Source organism: Carya illinoinensis, chromosome 11 (genome assembly GCF_018687715.1).
Source record: "Carya illinoinensis cultivar Pawnee chromosome 11, C.illinoinensisPawnee_v1, whole genome shotgun sequence".
Classification (NCBI taxonomy): Eukaryota; Viridiplantae; Streptophyta; class Magnoliopsida; order Fagales; family Juglandaceae; genus Carya; species Carya illinoinensis.
In genome coordinates, this window is record NC_056762.1 from 26781381 (window position 1) to 26805201 (window position 23821).

The 23821-nt window shown below is 37.8% G+C and overlaps 2 protein-coding genes across 2 annotated transcripts; both read left to right on the forward strand.

The window, feature by feature from the left end:
- The first annotated feature begins 2754 nt into the window (after positions 1–2754).
- LOC122282334 (disease resistance RPP13-like protein 4) lies at positions 2755–4344 on the forward strand. Its single transcript, XM_043094295.1, has one exon. It carries the CDS (start codon positions 2755–2757, stop codon positions 4342–4344), a length of 1590 nt encoding a protein of 529 aa, XP_042950229.1.
- A 16893-nt stretch (positions 4345–21237) lies between these two features.
- On the forward strand, positions 21238–21869 carry LOC122282335. Its single transcript, XM_043094296.1, has 2 exons — positions 21238–21259; positions 21397–21869. Exons 1-2 carry the CDS (start codon positions 21238–21240, stop codon positions 21867–21869), a joined length of 495 nt encoding a protein of 164 aa, XP_042950230.1.
- The last annotated feature ends 1952 nt before the right edge of the window (positions 21870–23821 follow it).

Consider the following 23821-nt stretch of genomic DNA (forward strand, 5'->3'; position numbering starts at 1 on the left):
TATAATGTGATTTTTGAAAACTTTTGTCATGACATTCTGAATCTGGATGTGGTTTGTGGATGGTGATCTGTTTGACCTACCACGAGTGCTAATAGTGACTTCTGTTTGGATTGGTAACAACTGTTCTGTTTCTGGTAGTCCCACTTTAGAAACAAAGTGATTTTTCTGGTGGTCTTTCTTGTGTGCACACTTGGGACTCCGAGAATAAATAAGGGGAAGATTCACGTTCTGTTTCTACTTAGTTAACTATCGAGATTTGCACAAATCTATCACGGGGGCTAAACATAGCTTTTGATGTGATATAATGTTCTGGTATGCTGGTAGTCAGTTATTCTATGTCAAAAGACTTAATAAAACTATTTTTGAATATGAAGATAATATAATTTTGGTCAGTACTTTGTTTTGATAAGATGTTGTATCTGAAATTTTTTTGACATAACTATCTGGTTCTAAATTTGATTTTGTCTCTGCTTTGTTCAGTTATGGGACCCTACCACGGGTGATGTACTTGGTATCTGTTTCCATGTGATGTCATATGGCCCTGCCACTGGAAAGAATAGTAGTAATCTATTTCAATTCTGATATGCACCTACTTGGGTATTCGTAGATGCCCAACCCTACCACATGGGTTAAACATGACCTTTAATTTGATATGATGTTTTGATTGATGATGATAATGAATAAGATACATTATGCCAAAGTACTTTTGAATATGAATATTTGTGAAACTTCGTTTTGATTTTTGATAACATGTTTCTGCTTCCACACTCTAAAAAAGAAAAGCAAAATGTTCTATTCTGCATTCTGATATCTATAAATGCTCATGTTTATATATACTAGTATATGTCTTTTGCTTATTCAATTGTTGAGAACTCACCCATTTTCTCCAAAATATCTTTCAAATGATTTTGGAATAATTCAGTTAAAGATCAAGATTATGGAGCATGTGTGAGATGATTATTTAAGTATAGTGGATTACTCATAGAAAATCTTTGAGGATTGGCAAATTTTATTAAGAGATATTATAGTATTCTGATGACTTTAAATTTTGGAGTCTATAAATATTTTAATAAAATGTGAGTTTTAAGTTATATGAAGTAACTCTCCGGCCCTGTGGGACTAGGACATTATAGGTCCTCGGTTTTTTTTATTACCTTTCCTCGCTGTTGCATTAGGCTTTCAACCCCTTGCTGCTACTGCTCCTGCTATTGCTAGTGTGAGACATCACCACTCATCATGGCGAGGAGGCATTGGTGATGTGATATCCTACATCCTCTCGTTCCGTTGGCCTCCTCCTCATTATTATTATTATTACATCGCTGCAACTGCTGGGCTTAACAGCCTTTTGCACCACTGCTGCAGGGACGCATGAGAGGAGGTTTTCGGCCTCCTCCCAACACCATACACCCGTTGCTTTTTCTCTCATTTTTTTTTTTTTTTTTTTGTTGAAAACAGAGACATCCGTAGGTCTAGGCCACCAATAGAGGGGCTTCACAACCCACCGGCAATGCCACTCATACCAAGTTACCAGCGAGGGTGCTCCAGCCTCTTCACACCGCCATATTTTGACCTCACACAGCTGCAGTTACCTCACGGTCCTCTCATCCAAACAACAAAACAACATTAACACTCTCCTCAACTTTCCAATACCGAAACATATGAGGATTAATTAAACATTACAAATCTTTCGAGGCCAGGGAGGGGGAGGAGCGGATAAGGTTAGGTTTTCTCTTCTCTCAATCCATATTCTTTTTTAATAAGTAGCGATGTGGCATGCCACCTTGATTGGTAACATTGAGCCGTAAGTAGGAGGCAAACTAGCATTTTCCAATGCTAAAAGTGAATATTTTGGAACCCTAAGCTAGATGGGAAAGCAGGCTAGGTTTGAGTGACCCACTGCCCACCCCAAGTATATAGCATTTTCCTTTTACTGAACGCGATATTAAGAAATAAGAGAGCACTAATAAACAAGATACCTCCAAGAATAAAACGGTGTTATAAAGTCATTCCAATTCTTTATCCTTCCCTTTTTCATTCCCTCTTCTTTTCTTTTTCTCCCGTCCTTCAACTCTTCCTTCATCCTCCAAGAATAAATACAGGAGCTCTTTGGCTGAGATGCTCTGCCCCCCCTTCTCTCCATCGTTTTCTTGCTTTAGCTATTAACACGTTGAATGGATACTTTTCCCTCCTCACGGTTTTGATGTTCTTCTTCTTTTGTTTTTCAAGAATAGAAGTTGCTTCTCTAGGCCATTATTCTTGTACTTCACTGCCTACCAATCCTTTCCTTTTTCTCGAGTGTATGTTGGTACTCGTGGGTGGTGGATCAAAACCAAAAGAGGGTGTCGTCGAGCTCGAATTTTTAAGATAAAAGTCTTGCCTTCTCTTCCTTCCCATTCAGTCCGTTTCATTTGTCATCTCTTTGCCTTCCCCAGTTCCCACCATTGCTTCACCCAAAGCTGCACATGCAGACATATTTTGCTTGAGCAGATAAAGTGGGAGGCAAAGAACAACATCAATGGAAGAAACAACGGCGGGCGCCATTCATCTCGTTTGCACAAACTACGGGAAAAACAACATCAACTGAAAGATGCAGTGAAAGATCTCTAGAAAAGGCGAGTCTGAAGAAAACATTCGTTGACTCACTCGTGATTAAAAGCCACGACACCAACCCCTTGTGGTTCCCCATCATCTGTACAAACTGATCCGGATAGGAAGGTCCTATCAATCAATTCTTCGTGAAATCGGAAGCGAGTTATGACGACAGCTCAAACACCTTCCGGAGGAGACAGCAGTTCACCAAAGGAGTCCGAGGCCTATAAAGATTTCCATAGACGACTCCACCCACACAATTGTATAAGCTTTTCCAATAGCTCCTTTTACAGCAAAATTCAGACGATTTATGAAGCCATGGATGATGAAAATAAATTCTTTTTGTCGTGCATCGCTATGCTCTCTGAAAATGAAGTGGTGAAGAGGAGGCTTTTGACAAATTGGTGGGTCGGAGAGGAGAAATTATTGAAAAAAACTGCAAGTACTGAGGAAAAAACACCAGAGGAAAAAGAAACAGATGAAAAAACGCCAGAGGAACTTGTTGATGAAATTCTTGACAAGTTCAGGGAAAAGGGCTTAATCGAGCCTGCAGAAAAGCTGGGAAAAGGGAGAGTTAAAAACTATAGAATGCATCCCCTTGTGCGGTCTGCTGTGATTGCACTTTCAGGGAACAAGTTCTTTGTTTTTAATAACGACGGAATTCTGACTGCAAATATCTCGGAATCAAACAGGGCTTGCATTATTAAGTATCAACCAGAGAACCGACCTGAAAATTGGAAGATGGAAAATATTGATACGATATTCAATGTTAGTGAGCCTTTTCCAGATCTCAATTTGCAGCAGTTGACAAAGAAGAAAGATTCAATTCTGGGGGGGGAATGGTTATCGAGGATGAAAAATGTCAAAGTTCTTTATCTGGGTAGATGGTTGAGATCCCCTGCCTATCACATTGAAGTGGAGAGCGATGATTTCTTGAGTGGGTTGAAGAGTATGAAAGGCTTAAGGCTGCTTAGCCTTCAAGGGATCTCCAATATTAGCAAGATTCCAAATGCCATTGGCCGCCTCAAAAATTTGATAATCATGGATGTCAAGGAATGTCATAATCTGGAGGCACTTCCAAATGATGTTTCCCTTCTCCATAACCTCACATACTTGGATGTTTCTAATTGTCATATTCTGGATCGCATGCCGAAGGGGATATCATCTCTCTCAAAACTCCAAGTCTTTAAGGGGTTTGTCATTGCTGCTGAACCAAGCAGCGATTCAGGAGGTGCCCTTGCAGAATTGGCAGGATTGAAAGAGCTGTGGAAACTATCTATCATTGCAAACAGCAACCACTTCCCAACGGTAACAGACTTGGATACTCTCCATGGACTACCAAAGCTTCGAAATCTGGCAATAGCATGGGAGTCAAAGCAAGGCAGTCATGGAACAAAAGGATTGACAAGTGTAGATCAAACCTCGCAGGCTCTGCTCCCACCTAAAGATTTGGAGAAATTGGGTCTTCAGGGTTTCCCTAAGCCAAAGATGCCATATTGGCTAGTAGGAGCTAGTAAATCTCTATGCCCAGAGAAACTCTACATCAAAGGAGGAATGCTCAAAACCCTAGGTAATGAACCCCAAGAGTCGGTTAAGACTCTATGCTTGAAGTTCTTGAGTGACTTGAAGACAGATTGGAAGGAATTGCAGGATAAGTTTCCGTCCATGGTTTACTTGGAGAAAGTGAAATGCCCTAGGGTCACCTTGTGCCCTTGTGACGAGGATGGAGTGTGGGTAAAGCCTCCAACAAATTAAGAGTAGTTTCAATAAAAACATATATTGGGAAATGGGGATTGTTATCTTGTATAACCCAAAATGTTTATAAATTTGTTGTATGCTTTGTTGCTGTTTGTTTTAAGTATTTATTAAACCTATGTGTTGCTTAGGTGTGTGTTGTACTTTCAAGGATTCTGAGTGCTAATATCCACTTTATATGTCAGATCCTTTTATTTACATTCATTGAAATTGTTCTATTTTACATTCAAGCTATAGGAAGAAAATGTACAAGGATTGGTGATGGAGACATCGGCCACGTGGATATAGATTGGACACTTTGATGAAAAATAATTGTTATCGGTTATTTTCCATTTCTCTGTAGGGTTAAATATCAAGTTCCCTTGTGCTTGCCACTTGGACAGATGATGCTTCTTATCTATAATTTTCAAGCTTTTTCTCTATATATGTACTTTCAGCTTTCATTATTTCAATTAATATTGTGTTAAAAATATATACCATGCTGTTATCGATGACTAGATGCCACATGTACTTTCACATGCAATCTGTGAAAATTTGTAAAATCTTTTATAAAATTATTTTAAAAAGATAATAATAAAAGCCCAAGTTGCCCTAGACTTTCGCATGAACCAGGCTAGTGTCTACGATAACTCAAGAAACGTTAGAGTCGATCCCACCATACTAAAACCGTAGAAAACCTGCTTTCATTGTCGGTAGGTGTCGTTAGACTAACTCTGATTCTGATTTGATTTGATTCCAACTACAATATTATGCGTATGTTACAAAAATATATGTATTTATTTATATCCTAATCATATATTTTAAAATATTTATATAACTAGAACTTATATAGTTAAATTCAATAATATAATAATATGAGTAAATTATTATAAAATAATATATGTATATTATAATATAAATTGCTTAGTAGTAAACCAAATGAGTGTAAAGTTGATTGGAAAGTTATGAGGTTGGAACTTTTCACTCGTAGGCATGCCATGGTACTACCCAAACCTTATGGCATCTATGCCCTGTCCCTTGGTCAATCGGATCCGGTCACTTTTTTGCCACATTGCCCTTGCTTAGTAGCAAATCAATTGAGTGCAAACTTACAAAGTTATGGTGTTGGAACTTTTCGCTTCCGGGCTTCCTATGGTACTACCATGACCTTATGGGATGTACTGCCCTAACTTTATGGTATGTATGACTCCAAGTACGGCTGTAATCGAGTGAGCCGAGCCGATTTTTGACTTCTCGAGCTCGGCTCGACTCAAAATACTTGAGCTTAAGTTTGAGTCTGAGCTCGAGATTTTTTTTTAAATCTTTATTCGAACTCGACTCAATAAGTTAAAATCACAACTCGAGCTCGAGCTCGTCCTACAAACGAATTCGAGTCGAGATGAGCTCGAGCTTGAATTGTTTTTTTTTTTAAATAAGATTTAATAATTAATAAATTAAATAAATAAATAAAAAGAACTAATATTGAATTTATACAACTAACAAGTAAAACCTCTATTAAATTATAAAATTTTAAAAAAATTATAAATAATTAGTACCTAACTAGTTGATATTTATCCAAAATAGCAATATATTATATGCATACATATATTATTAATACATACACTTAATATGATAGCATATATCTATTTCATATATGGTTCTCACATACTAGTATATGAAATTATTAAATTTTATCGACTAATTATTATACAAATTATAAAATATACCTATGAAGTATATTTACTATATAGACATAAGTAATTAGAATACATATTATATATTTAATTATAAAAGTGGTATGCTTATATTATTAGCTAATACATATATACATGCATAGGGGTATGTATATTTATCAATATATGAATGAGTTTTAATCGATTCGAGCTAACGAGTCGACTCGAACATAAACGAACGAGTCTAAACGAATTTTAGCCGAGTCGAGTCAAATTTTGTCAGGTAGGTGTCATTTACAAATCAAGCAGGTATCTACTTTCACGAATGAGATATTTTTTTTTACGAGTCGACTTTGATTCGACTTTAACCGAGTGAGTACCGAGCGGACTATCGAACAGACTGGTTCATTTACAGCCCCACCTCCAAGGGCCAATTGGATCCTGTCACTTTTTTGCCACTTTGCCCTTGCTTAGTAGCAAGCCAATTGAGTGCAAATTACTTGCAAAGTTATGAGGTTTTAGCTTTTTGTTCGGGAGCTTCCTTTGGACCAAGACTGATTGATCTAACGTTCGGTCCGGATCGAATGGTTTGGTCTCGTCAATTTTTTTCGGTCTGGACCGATTGCTTTACACCCCTATGTAATAATTCTAATAATTAAGTTAGAAATTAATACAATAACATGTAATTAAACACTATAGTACAAGTTTATAATAGGAATAACATAGACATCAGTATAGAATAGTATAATGAGTTAATAACATGTAATTTTATAGTATAATAACATGCAATTATACACTAGTTCAATAGAAATTGTAAATAATTAATACTAAATTTAATTTAGTGATGAAAAATATTATAATAACCATAAATAAAAAGATTTATGACTAAAACAAAGATTCAAATTAGTTTAGAGTTTGGTTTAGTTTAGGGTTTTGGATAAAAAAAAATGCCCAAAACATGGTTTAGGGGAAAGAAAGAGGCTTTAGAAGACCAAAACCTTGTCAGCCCAGCCCAAAAGGACCCAAACTGAGTCAAAACAACATTGTTTGATTATAAAATAAAACCCTCCAACAGAGCAAAATTCAGGTAAAATGGTGTCATTTTTAGATGGTAAAATGACGCCATTTTATGTAGTTAGGGTTTTTGCCCCCTTGCCCTCCTTGACCTCATCTCATTCCTCACTCTCTCAACTTCAAAAATTCAAATCCCTTCTAATTTCTCTTCTCCCATTGTCGTCTTTGCTTTTGCCCCTCGTTGTCATCCACAGTTGCCTCTCATTGTTAGCTCCTTCTCCTAAATCCCTCACCCTTTGCTTGAGCCGTCTTTACCTATCTTGCCGCCTCTCTCTCTCTCTCTCTCTCTCTCTCTCTCTCTCTCTCTCTCTCCTCGTGAGGCTGTTCCTCCATTGCCCATCGTCGTTCACCACCATTGTGAGTAAGTGCCTCTTTGGTTCACCACCATAGCTCAGGCTTGTTGTGGTTGACTTTTCATGTTTAGTTAATAGGTTAATTTTGCACCTTTGCTTCCGGATTGGGGTCTGCTTACACCACTGCCGTAAGTAATTATGGGCTACCATATTCTTGTCTTGAAAATTAACTATTATTTGTTTTTCCTTCGCTAGTTTCTGCTTGTATTTGTTGTGCTCTAGCTCCAATTAATTTTCCAATATTTATTGATGAATATTGAGTTAATATACAATTCACATACCTTGTATGTAAATGCAAAATCAGCTTCAATAGCATGACTGGCTAGGACATTAATGATTTAAAAGGACAAAAACAATTAATTTAAATTACTGCAACCTTATGCACAATTTGATCAAGTCAGAGCGCTCTTTCATTAGGCAACTTAGGCAATTACCGAAGGTCCCTAGTGGAAGAAAACTCCTAAAAGAAAGTTTAGATATAATTTTTTAAAAAGAAAAAAAAAATACTCAATTAAAAAAATTAATTAACTCAATGAGAGAATATCAAAAGTATCAAATAGATATTATGTCATTATTGATTTTAAAAGTATCACACATAATAATTATTTCAGTTACTCTTTTTTTTTTTTTTTTTTTTTTTTATAACAATCAGACTCACCTTCATTAATCAGAGTCATAAAAGAGAATTACAAATTGGCATCATGCCAAACAATTTGGGAAATACACTCAGGAATTGAATCCCACCAAACTGTTGAATTCTCTACAAAACGTGCTAATTTTGCCAGGCCATCAGCTGCTGCATTGTGCTCTCTACTAACATGTTGAAAACTTACCCTTGGCACCTGTTTTGAAAGGTCTTGGATAAAGGAGATCAGATTGCCTTGGGGGAACATGGACTCCCCTTCTGTTGCTATGGCCTTAACATTGAGCAAATAGTTAGTCTCCACAATAAGCTCATTGATGCCCATCGGAATACATAATTGGAGACCTCTCAAGATAGCAAGTAGCTCAACTTCCATAGGATCAGAAAACTCAGGTTCTTTGTTACACGTAGCCAGCACTACTTTCCCCTTCTCATCCTTCAATATTACTCCCACTTCTATTCTGTATTGCCCTTGGAACAAAGCTCCATCTGTATTGAGCTTAAGGACCCCTGTGGGAGGGGGTCTCCACCCCATATTTCTTATCAATAGCTGTTTGCTACCACCTTGAACTCATTGTGACTCCTTAAACATAGACAGGGCATGATCTGCAGACTATTATGGATGCTAAACTTGTCATTCAAAATAGAACTGATTTCTTCTATACCAAAAGGACCAGGCAATGAGGAAAATTTTCTCTCAGTCCCCTGCCCGCCCTTTGGGTCTCCTTCCATTGGGGTAGGATGGAAGGGCAATAGATCAGTGCATGGCTTGTGTCTTCCCTGCTCTCATGACAAAGCTTACATATCCTCGGTTAAAACCTTCCTAACCATCAGGTTCTTCAGAGTAGGCAAATTGTGCTTGCATGCTCTCCATGAGAAAACTCTGACCCAATGTGGTATAGACAGTTTCCATAGTTGCTTCCAAAAACTTTGCTGGGTCTGATAGTTTGAACATTCTCCTCCTGGCCTGTGGTTCTTTAGGGACCAAAATAGCTTATAAGCACTCCTCACTGTATACTCTTCTGAGCTTTCATGGTGCCATATTAGCTTATCCTCTCTAGGGGAAGGACCTAGAGGCATCCTTAGCACTTAAGCAGCTTCTCTAGGAGGATGAGTTCTCCTGACTAACCCAGCATCCCACCAGTTTGTATCCCCATCAATCAGTTGTGCAACCTGTGACAGTTGTTTCTACTAACTTGACCTTGGATTAAAGGGACTTGGTTTTGGCCTGGCAGCTAGATATCAGTCCAGATGTTTATGGACTCTCCATCACCCACCCGCCACTTGCATCCTTTCATTAGTAGTCTTATAGATTCCCAGATCCCTCTCCATGCATACGATGGAGCATTTCCCAGTTGTGCTTCCTGAATGCTCGAATTGAGAAAGTACTTAGACTTGTAAATCCTGTGGAGAAGAGAAGATGTCTCATTCATAATCTTCCATGCTTGTTTTTCCAATAATGCCATATTGAAACTATGGAGGTCCTTAAAACCCTTACCCTCATTTTGCTTAGTAGCACACATCTTTGACCAGCTCACCCATCTAATTTTGTTTTCCTCCTTCCTTTGGCCCCACCAGAACTTTGTCATCATGTTCTCCAACTCTTTGCACAAGCTTTCAGGGAGTTTGAAGCAACTCATAGAGTATGAGGGGATTGATAAGGCTATTTCTTTGATCAGTACCTCCTTTCCATCCTTGAAGCTTCTTCCAAACCCTGCTTCTACCTACCACGAATGGGAGACCAAGATACTTCTCATAATGTTGAGCCTGCTATATCCCCCAACAGGCCATAATTTCCTACTGCAGTTGGGAGTCAACATTGGTACTGAAGACCATTGTTGTCTTCTCCTTATTGACCTTTTGACCCGATGCTAGTTCATACTTCTTTAGAAGTTGGTGGATGTGTGCATTAGTTTGCAAAGTGGCCCTGCAAAAGAACAAACTATCATCTGCAAAAAGGGTTGTTGATCCTTGGACTACCTCTACAGATTTTTATTCCTTCCACCAACTTGTTCTCCTCGGCTTGTTTAAGCATGTCTATCAATCCTTCAGTGCAGAGGAGGAAGAGATAAGGGGAAAGGGGGTCCCCTTGTCTCAAACTTCTCGAGGGCTTGATAAGACCTTTTGGGCTTCAATTTACAAGAATTGAGTATGAGACAGACTGCACATAGCACATAATTAGCTTTCTTCATTTCTCATGGAAGCCCATTTTACTCATAATTGTGTCTAGAAAATCTCACTCCACCCTATCATATGCTTTGCTCATATCTAATTTGAGTGACATGTACCCTTTTTTTTCCTTTTATCTTCTGCCTTAGATAATGGACTAGCTCGTAAGCAACTAAGACATTATCTGTAATTAGCCTTCCAGGTACAAAGGCTGATTGAGACATGGATATTACTTGTGGCAGGATATGTTTGAGTCTATTGGAGAGGACTTTAGCAATCAACTTGTAAACTACATTGCACAAGCTGATTGGTCTGAATTCTGCTACTGTTTCTGGTTTATCCTTCCTAGGAATCAAAGTAATGTAATTGTGGTTGAGTTCAGCTGGAAAAGCCCTCTCATTTAGTACTTTCAACACAGCCTCGGTGACATCCCTTCCTACCACAGTCCAATACTTCTGATAAAATAAATGGGGCATACCATTAGGTTCAGGGGCTTTGGAGGGTTTCATCTGATTCAAGGCCTGGACCACTTCTTCTACTGTGTATTGCTGCATCAGATTCTCATTCATTTCCTCAGTCACATAACCCTGCAACCTGTCCAGAAAACCCATTTGTCCTTGTTGGCCTAAAGAAGTGAATATGGTTTGGAAGTAATCCAGTATAAGTCTATCTCTTTCTGCTCCCACCTGCCAGATATTATTACTATCCCTCACACCTTTGATTTGATTCCTTTTCTGTCTTTGGGAGGCTTTCCTATGAAAAAACCTTGTGTTTTTGTCTCCCTCCTTTAACCATAATGCCTTTGACCTTTGTCTCCACATGATTTCATCTCTCTCCAGCCATGTCTACATCTCAGCCTTTGCATTTCTATGCTCTTCTGTTCTCAAATAGTTTGGATCAATTTGATACAAAAGGTTCATCCTGTCTCAGGCCTTAGTAATTTTTCTTCACATGACCAAAATTGCTCTTGTTCCACCGCTAGAGCCTCTCTCCACAGCTCTTTACCTTCTTTATTATCAGGGAGAGGTCCTTTTCTCCTTCCACTAAGTCCCAAGTGGAAGAAACCACCTGCTTGCAATCTTCTGTCTCAGTCCACATGGCCTCAAACTTAAAACCAGGTCCTCGGCTTCCCAAGCTGGGATCAATCTGAGGTTTCAAACAAACAACAAGATGGTCTGAGTAGGCAATTGGAATATGTACAACGTACCACATTGAGAATAGAGAATTCCACTCTTGATTAGCACAGAATCTATCTAGTCTTTCAGTCACACTATCTTTTTTCTGTCTCCCATTCCACCATGTGAATTGGGGTCCACAAAACCCCAAATCAAACAGTCTACATTTAGTAAGCATGTCACTGAAGTCCTCCATCTGCCACTCAGGTCTACACCTTCCTCCCCTTTTCTCCCCCATGTGCAAGATTTCATTGAAGTTCCCCATTATGAGCCAAGCACTACCTGTTGGTACTATGAGAGATTTTAGTAAGTATCAAGTTTCATGTCTTTTTGCAACTTCTGGATGACCATAGACTCCAGTCAAATACCAGACAGCTTCATTCTCCTCTTGTGGTTTAATTTCTGCGTGGATATGGGATTTTGAATAGTGAAGGATCTTTAGTTGGATGGGTTTTTTCCACAGAAGAGCAATGCCCCCCCCCCCCCCCCGCGTCCTCTGTCATTACTTACTACTAGGCAATTTGGATAGCCCAGAAAGAACTTAAGTTTTTCCATTCTATTGACACTCAATCTCGTCTCTTGTAGAAACAAAATTGTGGGATCTTCTCTTCGAACCATGTCTCGAAGCACTCGAACTCCCCGTGGGTTCCCAAGCCCACATGATTTCCAGCTGATGAAACTCATTGGACTTGGTGGGGCTGTTCAACAGCCTCCACCATGTCTGTGATGTCATTGTTATCAACCCCATTATTCTCTGTCTTTATTTTTTTGTTCTTACTATGGTTTGCACAGGCAGTTGCAATTCTTTTGCTTCTCTTGGGTATTGGACTTATAACTCTCTTGCTTATGTGGGGCAGGCTTGAAAGACCTCCTTCCAATCCTGGTGAGAAGCTTTCAGCATTCAAGTTCCTTACTCACCTTCTCCATGTGGGGCCCTTCTTTGGTTGGTTCAAGACTTCTATTTGGTCAGAGAGAAAGTTCTCAATGAAATGAATTTGTGTAACTAAATCAGTTGGGGCCTCGACTCCAGCTGTTCCATTGTGAACTATTCCTTTAGCTGACAAAGGAGTGTTTACTTCTGTAGCTTGCCTTGTATGCTCAACAGGCTTCTCGCCTAGTGTGTCATAGGGAATATCTAAAGAGTGTAAGGGAAAATCTCCTTTACTTGCCAGCTTTTGTGTACAATCTTTTCTAAGAAAGTTTCCTTGCCTAGTCAACATCCCTACCTCCTGCATGTCACATCTTTTGATAGTCTTATGGTCAAGTCTGTCTGAGGCTATGTCCCTCACCTGACACCCTTCCGTGAATTCTGGATTACCCTTTTGGGGGTCTTCGCTAACCTCTGTCTCCCTCCTCCATGGCTGAGTTTGAGCTTGAACTTCTGGAGTGACCCCTTCCCCATACTTCTTTGGCTGTAAGTCACTTTCCCTAGTAACTGGCGCTCTCAGCCAGGCCCCATACTGTTGATTCCCTCCCCCTTTGGTCACATTCAAGCAAGCTGTTTGATTATGTTTGATGGTTCCACACTTAAAGCAAATTGAAGGCAACCTCTCATATTTGAATAGCACCCAGCATTTCTTCCCCTCCACAGTGAGAAAAGTACCCCTTAGTAAAGCTTTTGTAATATCAACCTCAACCCTTATTTGTAAGAACCTTCCCCAGCTAATTCCTCTGTCATCTGCATGGACTTTTAACACTCTTCCCACGCAGCTACCAAGTTGAACTCCCATTCCTTGTGTCATGCAGTTGAAGGGCACATCATAGGCCTGCAGCCAGAACACCTCCTTGTTGAAAGCTACCTCATTAATGGACATGGAGCCATCATATGCTTGTAGACACAAGAGCCACCGATCGAAGGACCACTGTCTCCCTTCCACCACCCTTTGCATATCCTGAGCACTGTTAAACTCGACAAGGAACTTGTTAGGACCCACCTCAGAGAATTGAATCCAGCTTTCACACCTCCATACTTTGGCCATAGTGCTTTTGAAGGCCTCCTTGTTGATACTCTTCTCGGCCATTATCATTACCAGTAGGCTTGAAGGGACTTGTTTTTTAGCTGTTGACATGGTAGGTGGTGCTAGAGACACCCCCTCCCTTTCCTTCTCTGTAAGACTTAGTCTTTCCCACTGCCTCAATAGTTCTTCTTCCATGGGACCCTTTGTTGGACTAGCAAAAAAGACCCAGCCAAGAGGACGTACTCTATTCTAGAGAGAAAACCTCCCAACCAGCAAGAGGACTAATTTAATGCCTTGGTTTAATTATTTCAGTTACTCTCCATCTAAGAATACACTTCTTTTTTGTCATTATTAGTTTAAAATATAATGTGAAAATTATAAATAGCAAAATCTAATTTTTGAGTGTTCATAAAAATTTTGTGTATATATAATCCTTCGAAGAGGCAATGGCCATTTTTTCCCAAATGTGTAAGTTGTTTGTAGAACTTTATTGACAATAATCATTACAATTGCTTCTAGGGCTTGTTTGAATACTAAAAGTATTTCAGAATATCTGTAAATATTAGCTAAATAGTTTGGGTTAGCATGTCTTATTGGGTTTTGAGAAATCAAAGAGAAAAATTTGATTTTAAAAATGGTTGAGAATACCTGAGAACAGTTGTCTTCCTAAACAGGCCCTAAGAGTTTAAAGCACGTATTGTAGAACTATATTTGATAAAATCCTCTAAATAAAAAATTTTCTAATAAAGATTAAGTTGCCTTAGTCAGGCGGCCTTGGGTCAGGTACTGCATCTGTATTCTATTTGGTAAACCAAAAATATCTTAAATTAATCGTCAAATTAATTTGTGAGTGATTTGATGGCCTCTTTATGTGGTTTTACAGAAATAGTACGTGATGATCAGCAAGAGGTAGCTTCTCAAGTATTAAGTGACCCATTTTTGTAATTCAAGTTTTTCTCTATTTCTTTTAGCTTTTTGTTCAAAGCGATTGGGAGTTAAAATATTTTCTCAATGCATAACGAGCTAGCTGTATAAATTAAGCAAAGAGTAATCAAAAGAAACATTTTAGTTGTATGAAAAAATGCATCAAAATTACACTCTGATGCATCACAATTTATTAGTCCTTGAACAAAATTACATTAAACAATAAAAAATGCTAACTTCCAGCAATAGGATTCAGAGCTAATTAGATAACACCAAACTATGTGAACATTTTTTTTTTTTGGAATAAAAAAAAAAGGCTATGTGAACTTTTTGGGGTAGTTTTTGTGATGTGTGAACTTATATTATGTGAATGTGTTGTTAGTCGATAACCTGGTTGTTTAGGGCTGTTTTGAATGATTAACCTGAAACTTTGGGGCTATTTTTGTGTTGTGTGAATGTGTATTATGTCACATTGTTGCTAGTCGATAGTCTGAAAGTTTAGGGTTGTTTTGTATGATTAACCTAAAAATTTGGGACTGCTTTTGTGTTGTATGATTAACCATACTCTTTTGTTTGTATGTTGTATTCTAGTTCTTAAATCATTAATTGTGAAGGCATAAGCACACCTATGTCCAACTCTGCATCTTTTTCGAAAGGACCACAACTACAATAGGTTATCAAGGCTACCATAATTGAAGAGTCTACTGAACCATTAGACTCTTCGATAAACACTCCTACTACCTTTCATTCTACCCGTACCCTCCACCAGGTAGTAGAAACCTCAATAATAGGCTTGAGGTATGGGATCATTTCACAAGAGTGTCGGATTGTAATCCTAAAGAACATACAACAACTTGTAACAATTGTGGAAACGCAAGGCACTTCAGCCATGAGAGTACACATCCACATTTGCCCTAAAAACCGTTAGAGTAAATTGGACAAGAGTACAAACTTCTTGGTTCTGGAGGCAAGAGTTGAAGGAGGGGAAGGGAAGAAGAATCTAGAACTGACCAAGTATAATGAGAAAAAAAATTAGGGCTTCCCCTTGCTTGGATGGTGATAGTGGATCAATTAACTTTTAGGTTTGTTGAGGGCCAAGGGTTTCACAACCATAATAAATTCCTTGATCCTAAGTTTCCTATTCCTTATTATTTTATGGTAATAAGGGATTATATGAGGCAATTCTTAAGAGAGAATGATAGCCTTCCAACTTAAGTTGGATGTGGCATAGAAGTATAAAAAAACCTTCCAACTTCTGCTTGATGAAAATCCCTACTCACAAGTTTATTTGCCAAAGGATGGGCTTTGGAAAAAGGTTTTAGGAGCTCCTAGGTCGGATGATTGGGAGACCATCAGAATGTGAAAAAGCCCCCAATATTTGTTTGTGTTTGTTGTTAGAATGAGAACATGAAATTGGTTTTAATTTGTGTTGTTGATTATATAACTTATGTTTTAGTTTTGACTTGTATTAATTTTTGAGTGAATGATTTAGTTTTTTACTATTTTTATAGTTTAGTTTTGGCTGGTTATTATTATTGTTTTTCTAATATTGGCCCAGCCCAAACCACATGCTAAAGGGCCACAACAACCCGATACTCTTGAAGAATAGACATTCGAATAAACCGATTGGTCCTTCTGGTTAATAGGGTCCATAAGCCATGATATGGCAAACAGATCATTCCAATTATTTAGAGATAAACCTCATTAGTTAACATGAGATCAGTTTGAGATGTACGCGTGATAAGCACATACCACTGTGTACTGAATTGTGAGTATCTATTATGTTAGAGCTTCTTGTGAACACACTAACAAAAAATTGAGTATTTATGACAAGTTATTTGTGACGAAAATGACTATTTTCGATAACTCATTTTAACAAAAAAAATCACTTTGACAAAAAATAACTAATACCAAATAAACAATTTTTTATTGTGACATTAGCATATGAATTGCAATTACACTTTTATAAAATTCACAGCTTTAGTCATTTTTTCAACTCTTTTTTTAATTTATCGGGATTATATAACGATTTTATTAAATTTCCAATGAGTTTGATCATAAGAAATGGAAGTGATGTAAATGGGTGTGATATAATCTCCAATGAAAATGCGTTTAACTTCTCATCGATTTTGAATTTTCAATTTATTCATAACAAAACTTTCCACAAAAAGTCTGGGAGTGTTAAAATGGCATTGTCAACTGTATTGTTTTTCATTTTAAATTTTATCATTTTAATTACACTTATTAATAATAAATTTTAAACGATTTTATATACTAATTATTTAAAAAATAGTTGCTTAAAATATATTATATCACAAGTGTAATCAGAGATAATTCATTCTTAATATTTGAAAAGTGATTTTTATTTTTATGGGTTAAATGTAGCAGGGACCTAATTCCTCCAAACAAGTCTTTTATAAGTGTGAAACGAGCCCTACGAGCATCCCCATCCGGCAACTAAATTAATTTTTGAGTGTAGGATTACTAAATCATTATTTTTATTTTTTTATTCCTACTTTCTTCAAATCAAATTTTGAGGCAGATTTTATTATTTTTTTATCATAAAAATGAAATTTTCTTAATTTTGTTAATGTGAGGCAGATAATATTTTATATCTTTCAAAAAGGCCAGGCCTCGAGCATTAACAGATTTCAAAAGGTGTGTCAAAGCATGCTTAAAAGCCATCCCTACTCAAGCTAATTTGTTTAAGAGGAAAATAATGGAGCGTCCAAAGTGTCCCGGCCATATGTTTTAATGAAGAAGAGACTGTTGTTCATGCTATTCGAGAATGCGAATCTGCTAAGGATGTTTGGTGTCAGTGTTCAAAAACGCTCCAAAACAATCATTTCTTTCACAAGAATTTGCTGGAACCAATAGAGGCTATGTCGAATACAATAGAAATTGAACTATTGTAGAAGTTTGCAGTGGAAGCAAGAAAGATTCGGTTGAGAAGAAATAAACTCACGTTCAATAAAGAGTTCAACCATCCTAACAAAGTAGTGTGTGCAGCTCATCAAACTTTGCAACTGCTACACGAAGTGGAGAAGTAGAAGAGTCATACCTCAGAGCCAAGTAGCAGCACTGAAACCATGTGGGAACCCCCTTCTATGCACACTTATAAATTAAATTGGGATGTAGTTGTAGGTAAGATTCAATTCAAAATTAGAATTGGGGTTGTGGTGAGAGACTATGAAGGAAGGATTATTGTAACTATGAGGAAAAACAAGTGTATTTTTCTGCATATGGGGCATTGCAAGCAACAACTTTTGGCTTGGAATTGGGACTAAGAAGGATTATACTTGAGGGGGACTCCCTTTAGATCATTCAGGCCTTGAAGAAGGAGGTTGCTGCGTGGACTAGTGTAAGAACGTGTGTGTCTGAAGCTAAGGAGAATTTAAATAATTTTGTCAAATGGGATGTTCTTCATATTAGAAGAAATGTCAATGTTCTTGCACATGTCTAGGCAAAAGATATTTTATTCATTTCTGATGTAATTGTTACTATGGAGGAATCTCTTCCATTTACCAAAAAAAAAAAAAAAAAACAAGAAGAAGAAGAAGAGTTTATAAGGCCAATCATCACCATTTAAACATTTTTAAAATAATATAATCATAATGAAGGATATTTGGGCTTACAACTTTTTCCATTAGTCCAGCACAGGAAGCATTTGTGAGTTTATAGGTATGAAAAGCCCATTTGGAATTATGAGTAAATTTTTGGAAGAGACTATGAGTCTAAAATTTTATTTTTGGCGGATATTTATTGGACTTGATATTTTTTAGTTAAAATCATTAAATATTTTGGTTTGGATGGAATCTTGGTTTGGGCCAAGGAATTTATGGAACAAGTATATTTTTTTAAGGGTTAGTCAAGACCGAAAATTATGAGAGAAAGCCCAAGCCCATGAGATCTTGTATAAGACTCCATGTTCTACACATTTCGCATCTGTTTGTCACTGCATGCACGGTGTCATTATGTCTGTGTCCATTGCACACACACTTGTTCCACTTGGGTTATCGGTAAACACTATATACTTATATGTTCTCACTTCACAGATCATGCCTAGTTCCCCAAGCACATTTCCTTGCACCTAGAATTTTCACGGCATCTCGATAAAATGCCAGACTCCACTTCAATCACATCCGTTTTCCACGGCTTGCCGATGCACGTCTCTCTTTCCCTCCCTCTCTAGGTTTTATTTTCAATCCTCTATATATACTTATGCAAGTCACCACCATCCCTCATGCACGAAGAAACCCCAAGCTGCCACTGCCCTCTTTTCACAACCTTAGCCATCCAAACACCTTCTAACACCTACCTTCCATTTGTGAATGCAGAGCAACCACCTACGGGTAGGAACAATGCTTGGACCTCTGTTTTGCTACCCAAAAACAAAGCACCTTTGTGCTCTCAGGTATTGCATAGTAGAAGTCAAGTGACGTCGCTGTGCACGGCGATCCATCATTGCACGAACCACCATTGATCTTTAGTCCTACTTGGTCACTATCACCCTCACATCGTCTCAGTATGTACACATAGAGGTCCCACCATTTCATCACTCCGTATTCTCTCATCGTGATATCTCTCTCTCTCATCACTTTTTTACTCTCTCTCTCTCTCTCTCTCTCTCTCTCTCTCTCTCTCTCTCTCTCTCTCTCTCTCTCTCAGTGCATGACTGCTACCTAGCTCCTACCTCCTCCACACACAACCTCTACTCTCGATGAATTTTGAGTTTTCATACCGACATCACACGGTGTATATCCTCTATAAGCCTACATTGTTTCACTTAATCGCTATGTTTTCAGTTTTTCCAAAGTGCATGGATGTTCTTCTTCAATTACGAAAATGCTCTTAAAGCCTCTAAGTTGTGGTGTAGCCTTCCGAGTAGAAATTTTTGGTTTGAAATCGCGCCAATATGTTTTTTAGCAATTTGGAACCTTATTTTTTCCTAAAGTTTTTAAAAGGTTTTAAATTATGTTATTGATTACTGACTTGTTACTATTTTACCCTCCGAGTTATAAGCCTAATAGGACGTTTGAATGTTTATTTCAAGTGGGTTTTGAAGTTCACCTTTGGCTTTGCATTTAGGATGGGCTTGGCCTTTAATTGAAGTTGAGTTTTTGAAATGATTTTATTTTAAGTGGAAATTGAGGTATGTGAGAATTTATGATAGTTTAGGGTTTCGAGGAATTTAGATTTTTGGGAAAATAGGCTACTTATTGTTTAAGGTTTAAGGAAAAATGTGTTAATTTCGGATGTTTATGGAAATTACATGATGGTCTTATAGGTAACGATTGATTTTGTTCGGCATTGTTGTGGAGAAATTTTGGAAAATAAAAAATAAAAAGCTAAAAAGTCCAGTTAAATAGTGTTCCTATGCTAGACTTTGCATAGAAATAAAATGAACTTAGGTTGATTTATGAAAATGTGCTTGATATGTTATGAAAAGAATTATGAAAACAACCTCGTTATTTATTCGACATCATTCATGAACTTTGATGCAAGAGAAAGCATTTTTGACATGACTAGTGTAGACTTTAGCTTATTTACTGGCATTTAGTTTCCGAACTTTGCAAAAGAGAGCGAATATGAAATTTTGTGCATAAATTATATTTTTGTGATCTGATTCTGTTATGTTTCGAAGATGTTATGTACTTTGATATAATCTGATGTGATTAATGAAAACTTGTAGGACATTCTAAATTTGAATGTAGTTTGTGGATGGTGATGTATTTGACCTACCATGGTAACTAATAGTGGCTTCTGTTTGGGTTGATACCAACTATTCTGTTTTTAGTGTACCCAGTTTGGAAACAAAGTTGTTTTTCTGGTGATCTTTCCTATGTGCATACTCAAGGCTCTGAGAATAAATAAAGAAAAGATTCACATTTTGTTTTTGCTCGGTTAGCTATGGGGTTTGCATAACCCTACAATAGGGGTTAAACATGGCCTCTGATGTGATATGATGTTCTGTATAATGGTGGTCAATTATGCTATGCCAAAAGAATTTTGAATAAAAATATTTTTGAACTTTCGCTCTAATAATTTTGATAACATGTTCTGATTCTAAATTTTGACCATATAAATATTTTGTTCTTCATTCTGAACTTTGTAAATGCTCATGTTAACACATTGGTATATGTTATCTGCTTACTGAGTTGTTGATAACTCACCCCTAATCTCTATAATATTTTTCAAATAATCTTAATGATTCAGCTAGAAAGCAAGAGTAGGCAGTGTTAGAGAAGTTTAATGATCATAGAGGAATAAGTGCTCGAGGGTACAAATACTTATTTGAGTCATAGTTAGTAAATTGGTTATTTTCGGTTATTTTGATATGTTGAGTTAAGGATATTTTTCAAGTCTTTTGGAGAGTTTCTAATTTATTTTATTGAGAATTTATTTGTTGTCCCTTTGAAGGAACATGGATGTTTGGGTTGAGCAAATGAACTACTATTTTATGGAGTTTTCCACATTTTATAGTGTGATATTAGAGTTGATATTAAGTAATAAAAGCTAACCCTCTGAACCTCCAAGGCTGGGGCATTACAATTGGTATTAGCGCCAAGCTTGAGGTTCTGCAGATCATAACATATCAGGTTTTGGATATCTGTGGGTTTAGGAAGTAATTTCATACTTGACGTATAGAAATTTGAGGACTACGAGATGATCTTGGGGATATTTCAGTTTGAGGTTCTTTGGACTTTAGTATATGTGGTTTAGGGTTATTGGAGACCTTAGGAAATAAATCTCAGATTTGATGTTTGGAATTGTGCAGATTGCAAGGAATAATCCTATTAGTATTTAAGGTCTTAGAATCTACAAGTTTTAGGAAAGATGTCTTATGAAATTTGAGGTATTGGATTTTGCAGATTTTTATGAGCTAATTTCATCATGATTTAATTTTTTTTAAATTCAGTAGACTCATTCTATAGGCCTTACCAAATGATTTTGATAAGATTGATAGGTTAGATTTTGGAGACATTTTAGTTACTATGATTGTGTGTACTACTATTTGCCTGTGTTTATATGAACTCAATATTTTGAAACTTTTATTAAAAGTCCATGTTTATATACCTCATCGTCAGGTATGAAACATTTCAGATTTGAACGAGACTAATAATGAAGGAGAAGGAAATCCGAGTGCTATTGAAGTACTTCAAGCTGTGGCCCAGCAGTTAATAGAGGAGCTCATGCAGAACCCTCCGGGTCATAATCGCAACCGGAATGAAAGAGGCTGTACAATGGAACAATTTAACCGGATGCACCCTCCTTCATTTGATGGGAAAGGCAAGCCAACCTTAACTGAGGATTGGGTTCAGGATATCAAGGAGATACTTCGAGTCTTAAACTGCATAGATGAACAGAAGGTATCGTACACCACCTTTAAGCTAACCGGTGAGGCAAAACAATGGTGGATTCCAGAGAGAACCATTGGGGAAGCAGATGGGAGGGGAGTTTTTAGCTGGCGCCATTTCAAGCAGATCTTTGTTGATCATTTCCTTCCAAGATCGGTCAGAGATGATAGGGCCAGGAAGTTTGCTAACTTGGTTCAGGGCACCATGACAATACACTAGTACATTGCCAAATTCATTAAGCTATCACGCTTTGCTTCATATCTGATTCCTGATGAGGAGAGGAAGACATAAAAGTTTGAAGAGGGGTTGGACAACAAGATATATGTGTTGAGTACTGTGGAGTTTGGTCCACACCACTCAAGCAGAGGCATTGGCCGCTCAAGCGAAGTCAGGCATTTTTTCTCGATGTTAGCTCGACAGTGAGCTAGAGCGGATGTGGGAAGAAAGTTCGCTCGATGTGCACTCGATGTGCCGCTCAATCGAACATGTATTTTATGGTTTTTTCTATCATTTGACTATATATATATGATTATTATATCATATGGCCATGCTGTAGAAATACTGTGGACATACAGTAATTGATCCATCATTGTAGTGTGTGATTCCTCAATAAGAAAATCCTCTGCAACTCCCGTGGACGTTGGCAATTTGCCGAACCACGTAAATCTTGTGTCGTGTGTGTGATTGTTTTCTCGTTCCATATTTATTTTCACTTTATTGTCATCGTTTTTCACAACAATTGGTATCAAGAGCCAAGGTTCGGGTCTGAGAAAAAACGATGGTTGCAGATGAATTGAAGGCATCAGGGATCAAGAAGTTTGATTGCACGGATTTTGGATACTAGAGGATGCAGATAGAGGACTACCTCTATGGGATGAAACCCCATCTTCCACAATTGGGAAAGCAACCGGAAAAGATGGATGATGCTAATTGGAAGCTGTTGGATCGACAGGTTCTAGGGGTTATTCGATTAACCTTGTCGAGATCCGTTGCACACAACGTCATCAAGGAGAAGACGACTATGGATCTCATGGCGGCTTTTTCATGTATGTATTTGATGAAAAAGTTATTCAATTTGAAAATGGCGGATGGTACGTCTGTTGCACAACATCAGAATGATTTTAATACTATCACAAATCAATTTTCGTCTGTTGAAATTGAATTTGATGATGAGATACGTGCACTGATACTATTGGCTTCACTACCAAATAGTTGGGAAGCCATGAGAATGGCTGTCAGTAATTCTGCTGGTAAATCTAAATTGAAATATGATGATATTCGTGATTTGATTTTGGCTGAAGAGGTGCGCAGGAAAGATTCAGGCAAGACCTCGGGTTTGAGTTTAGCTCTAAATGTTGATTCTCAAGGGAGATCATAAGACAAGAACTCAAACAGAGAAAGATCAAAATCAAATTACAGGGGCAAGAGCAAGTCAAGGCTTGGTCAGCAGGCAACTTGCTAGAATTGTGGCAAAGCTGACCACATAAAGAAGAACTACAAAATCCATAAGAAGACCGAGAATGATAGTGCTAATGTGGTAACTTAAGAAGTATAGGATGCACTATTGCTTGCAGTTCATAGTCCAGTTGATGACTAGATACTGGATTCAAGGGCTTCCTTCCATACATCTTCCCACCGGGAGCTAATGCGGAACTATGTTGCAGGTGATTTTGGGAAGGTGTACTTGGCTGATGGAGAGGCTTTGAACGTAGTAGGGATGGGAGACATTGATATTGCACTCCCTGGCAAGAACAAATGGACCTTGCAAAAGGTCAGGCACATTCCTGAGTTGAAGAAGAACCTCATTTCTGTTAGGCAACTCGATGAATGTGGTCATTCAGTGGTGTTCTCAGATAGCACCTGGAAGGTCACAAAAGGGGCATTGGTATTGGCTCGGGGTAAGAAAACTAGTACACTATATATGACTACTGGTTTGATTGCCACTATTGCTACTACCGTTGCAGAGAGCACAGCAGATTTGTGGCATTGCAGGCTTGGCCATATGAGTCAGAAGGGTATGAAAGAACTTCTGTCTAAAGGCAAGCTACCAGAACTGAAGTCAGTTGATCTCAGTATGTGTGAGAGTTGTGTTATAGGGAAACAAAAGAAGGTTAGCTTCTTGAAAAGTGGCAGAATGCCTAAGACAGGAAGACTGGATCTTGTGCACACAG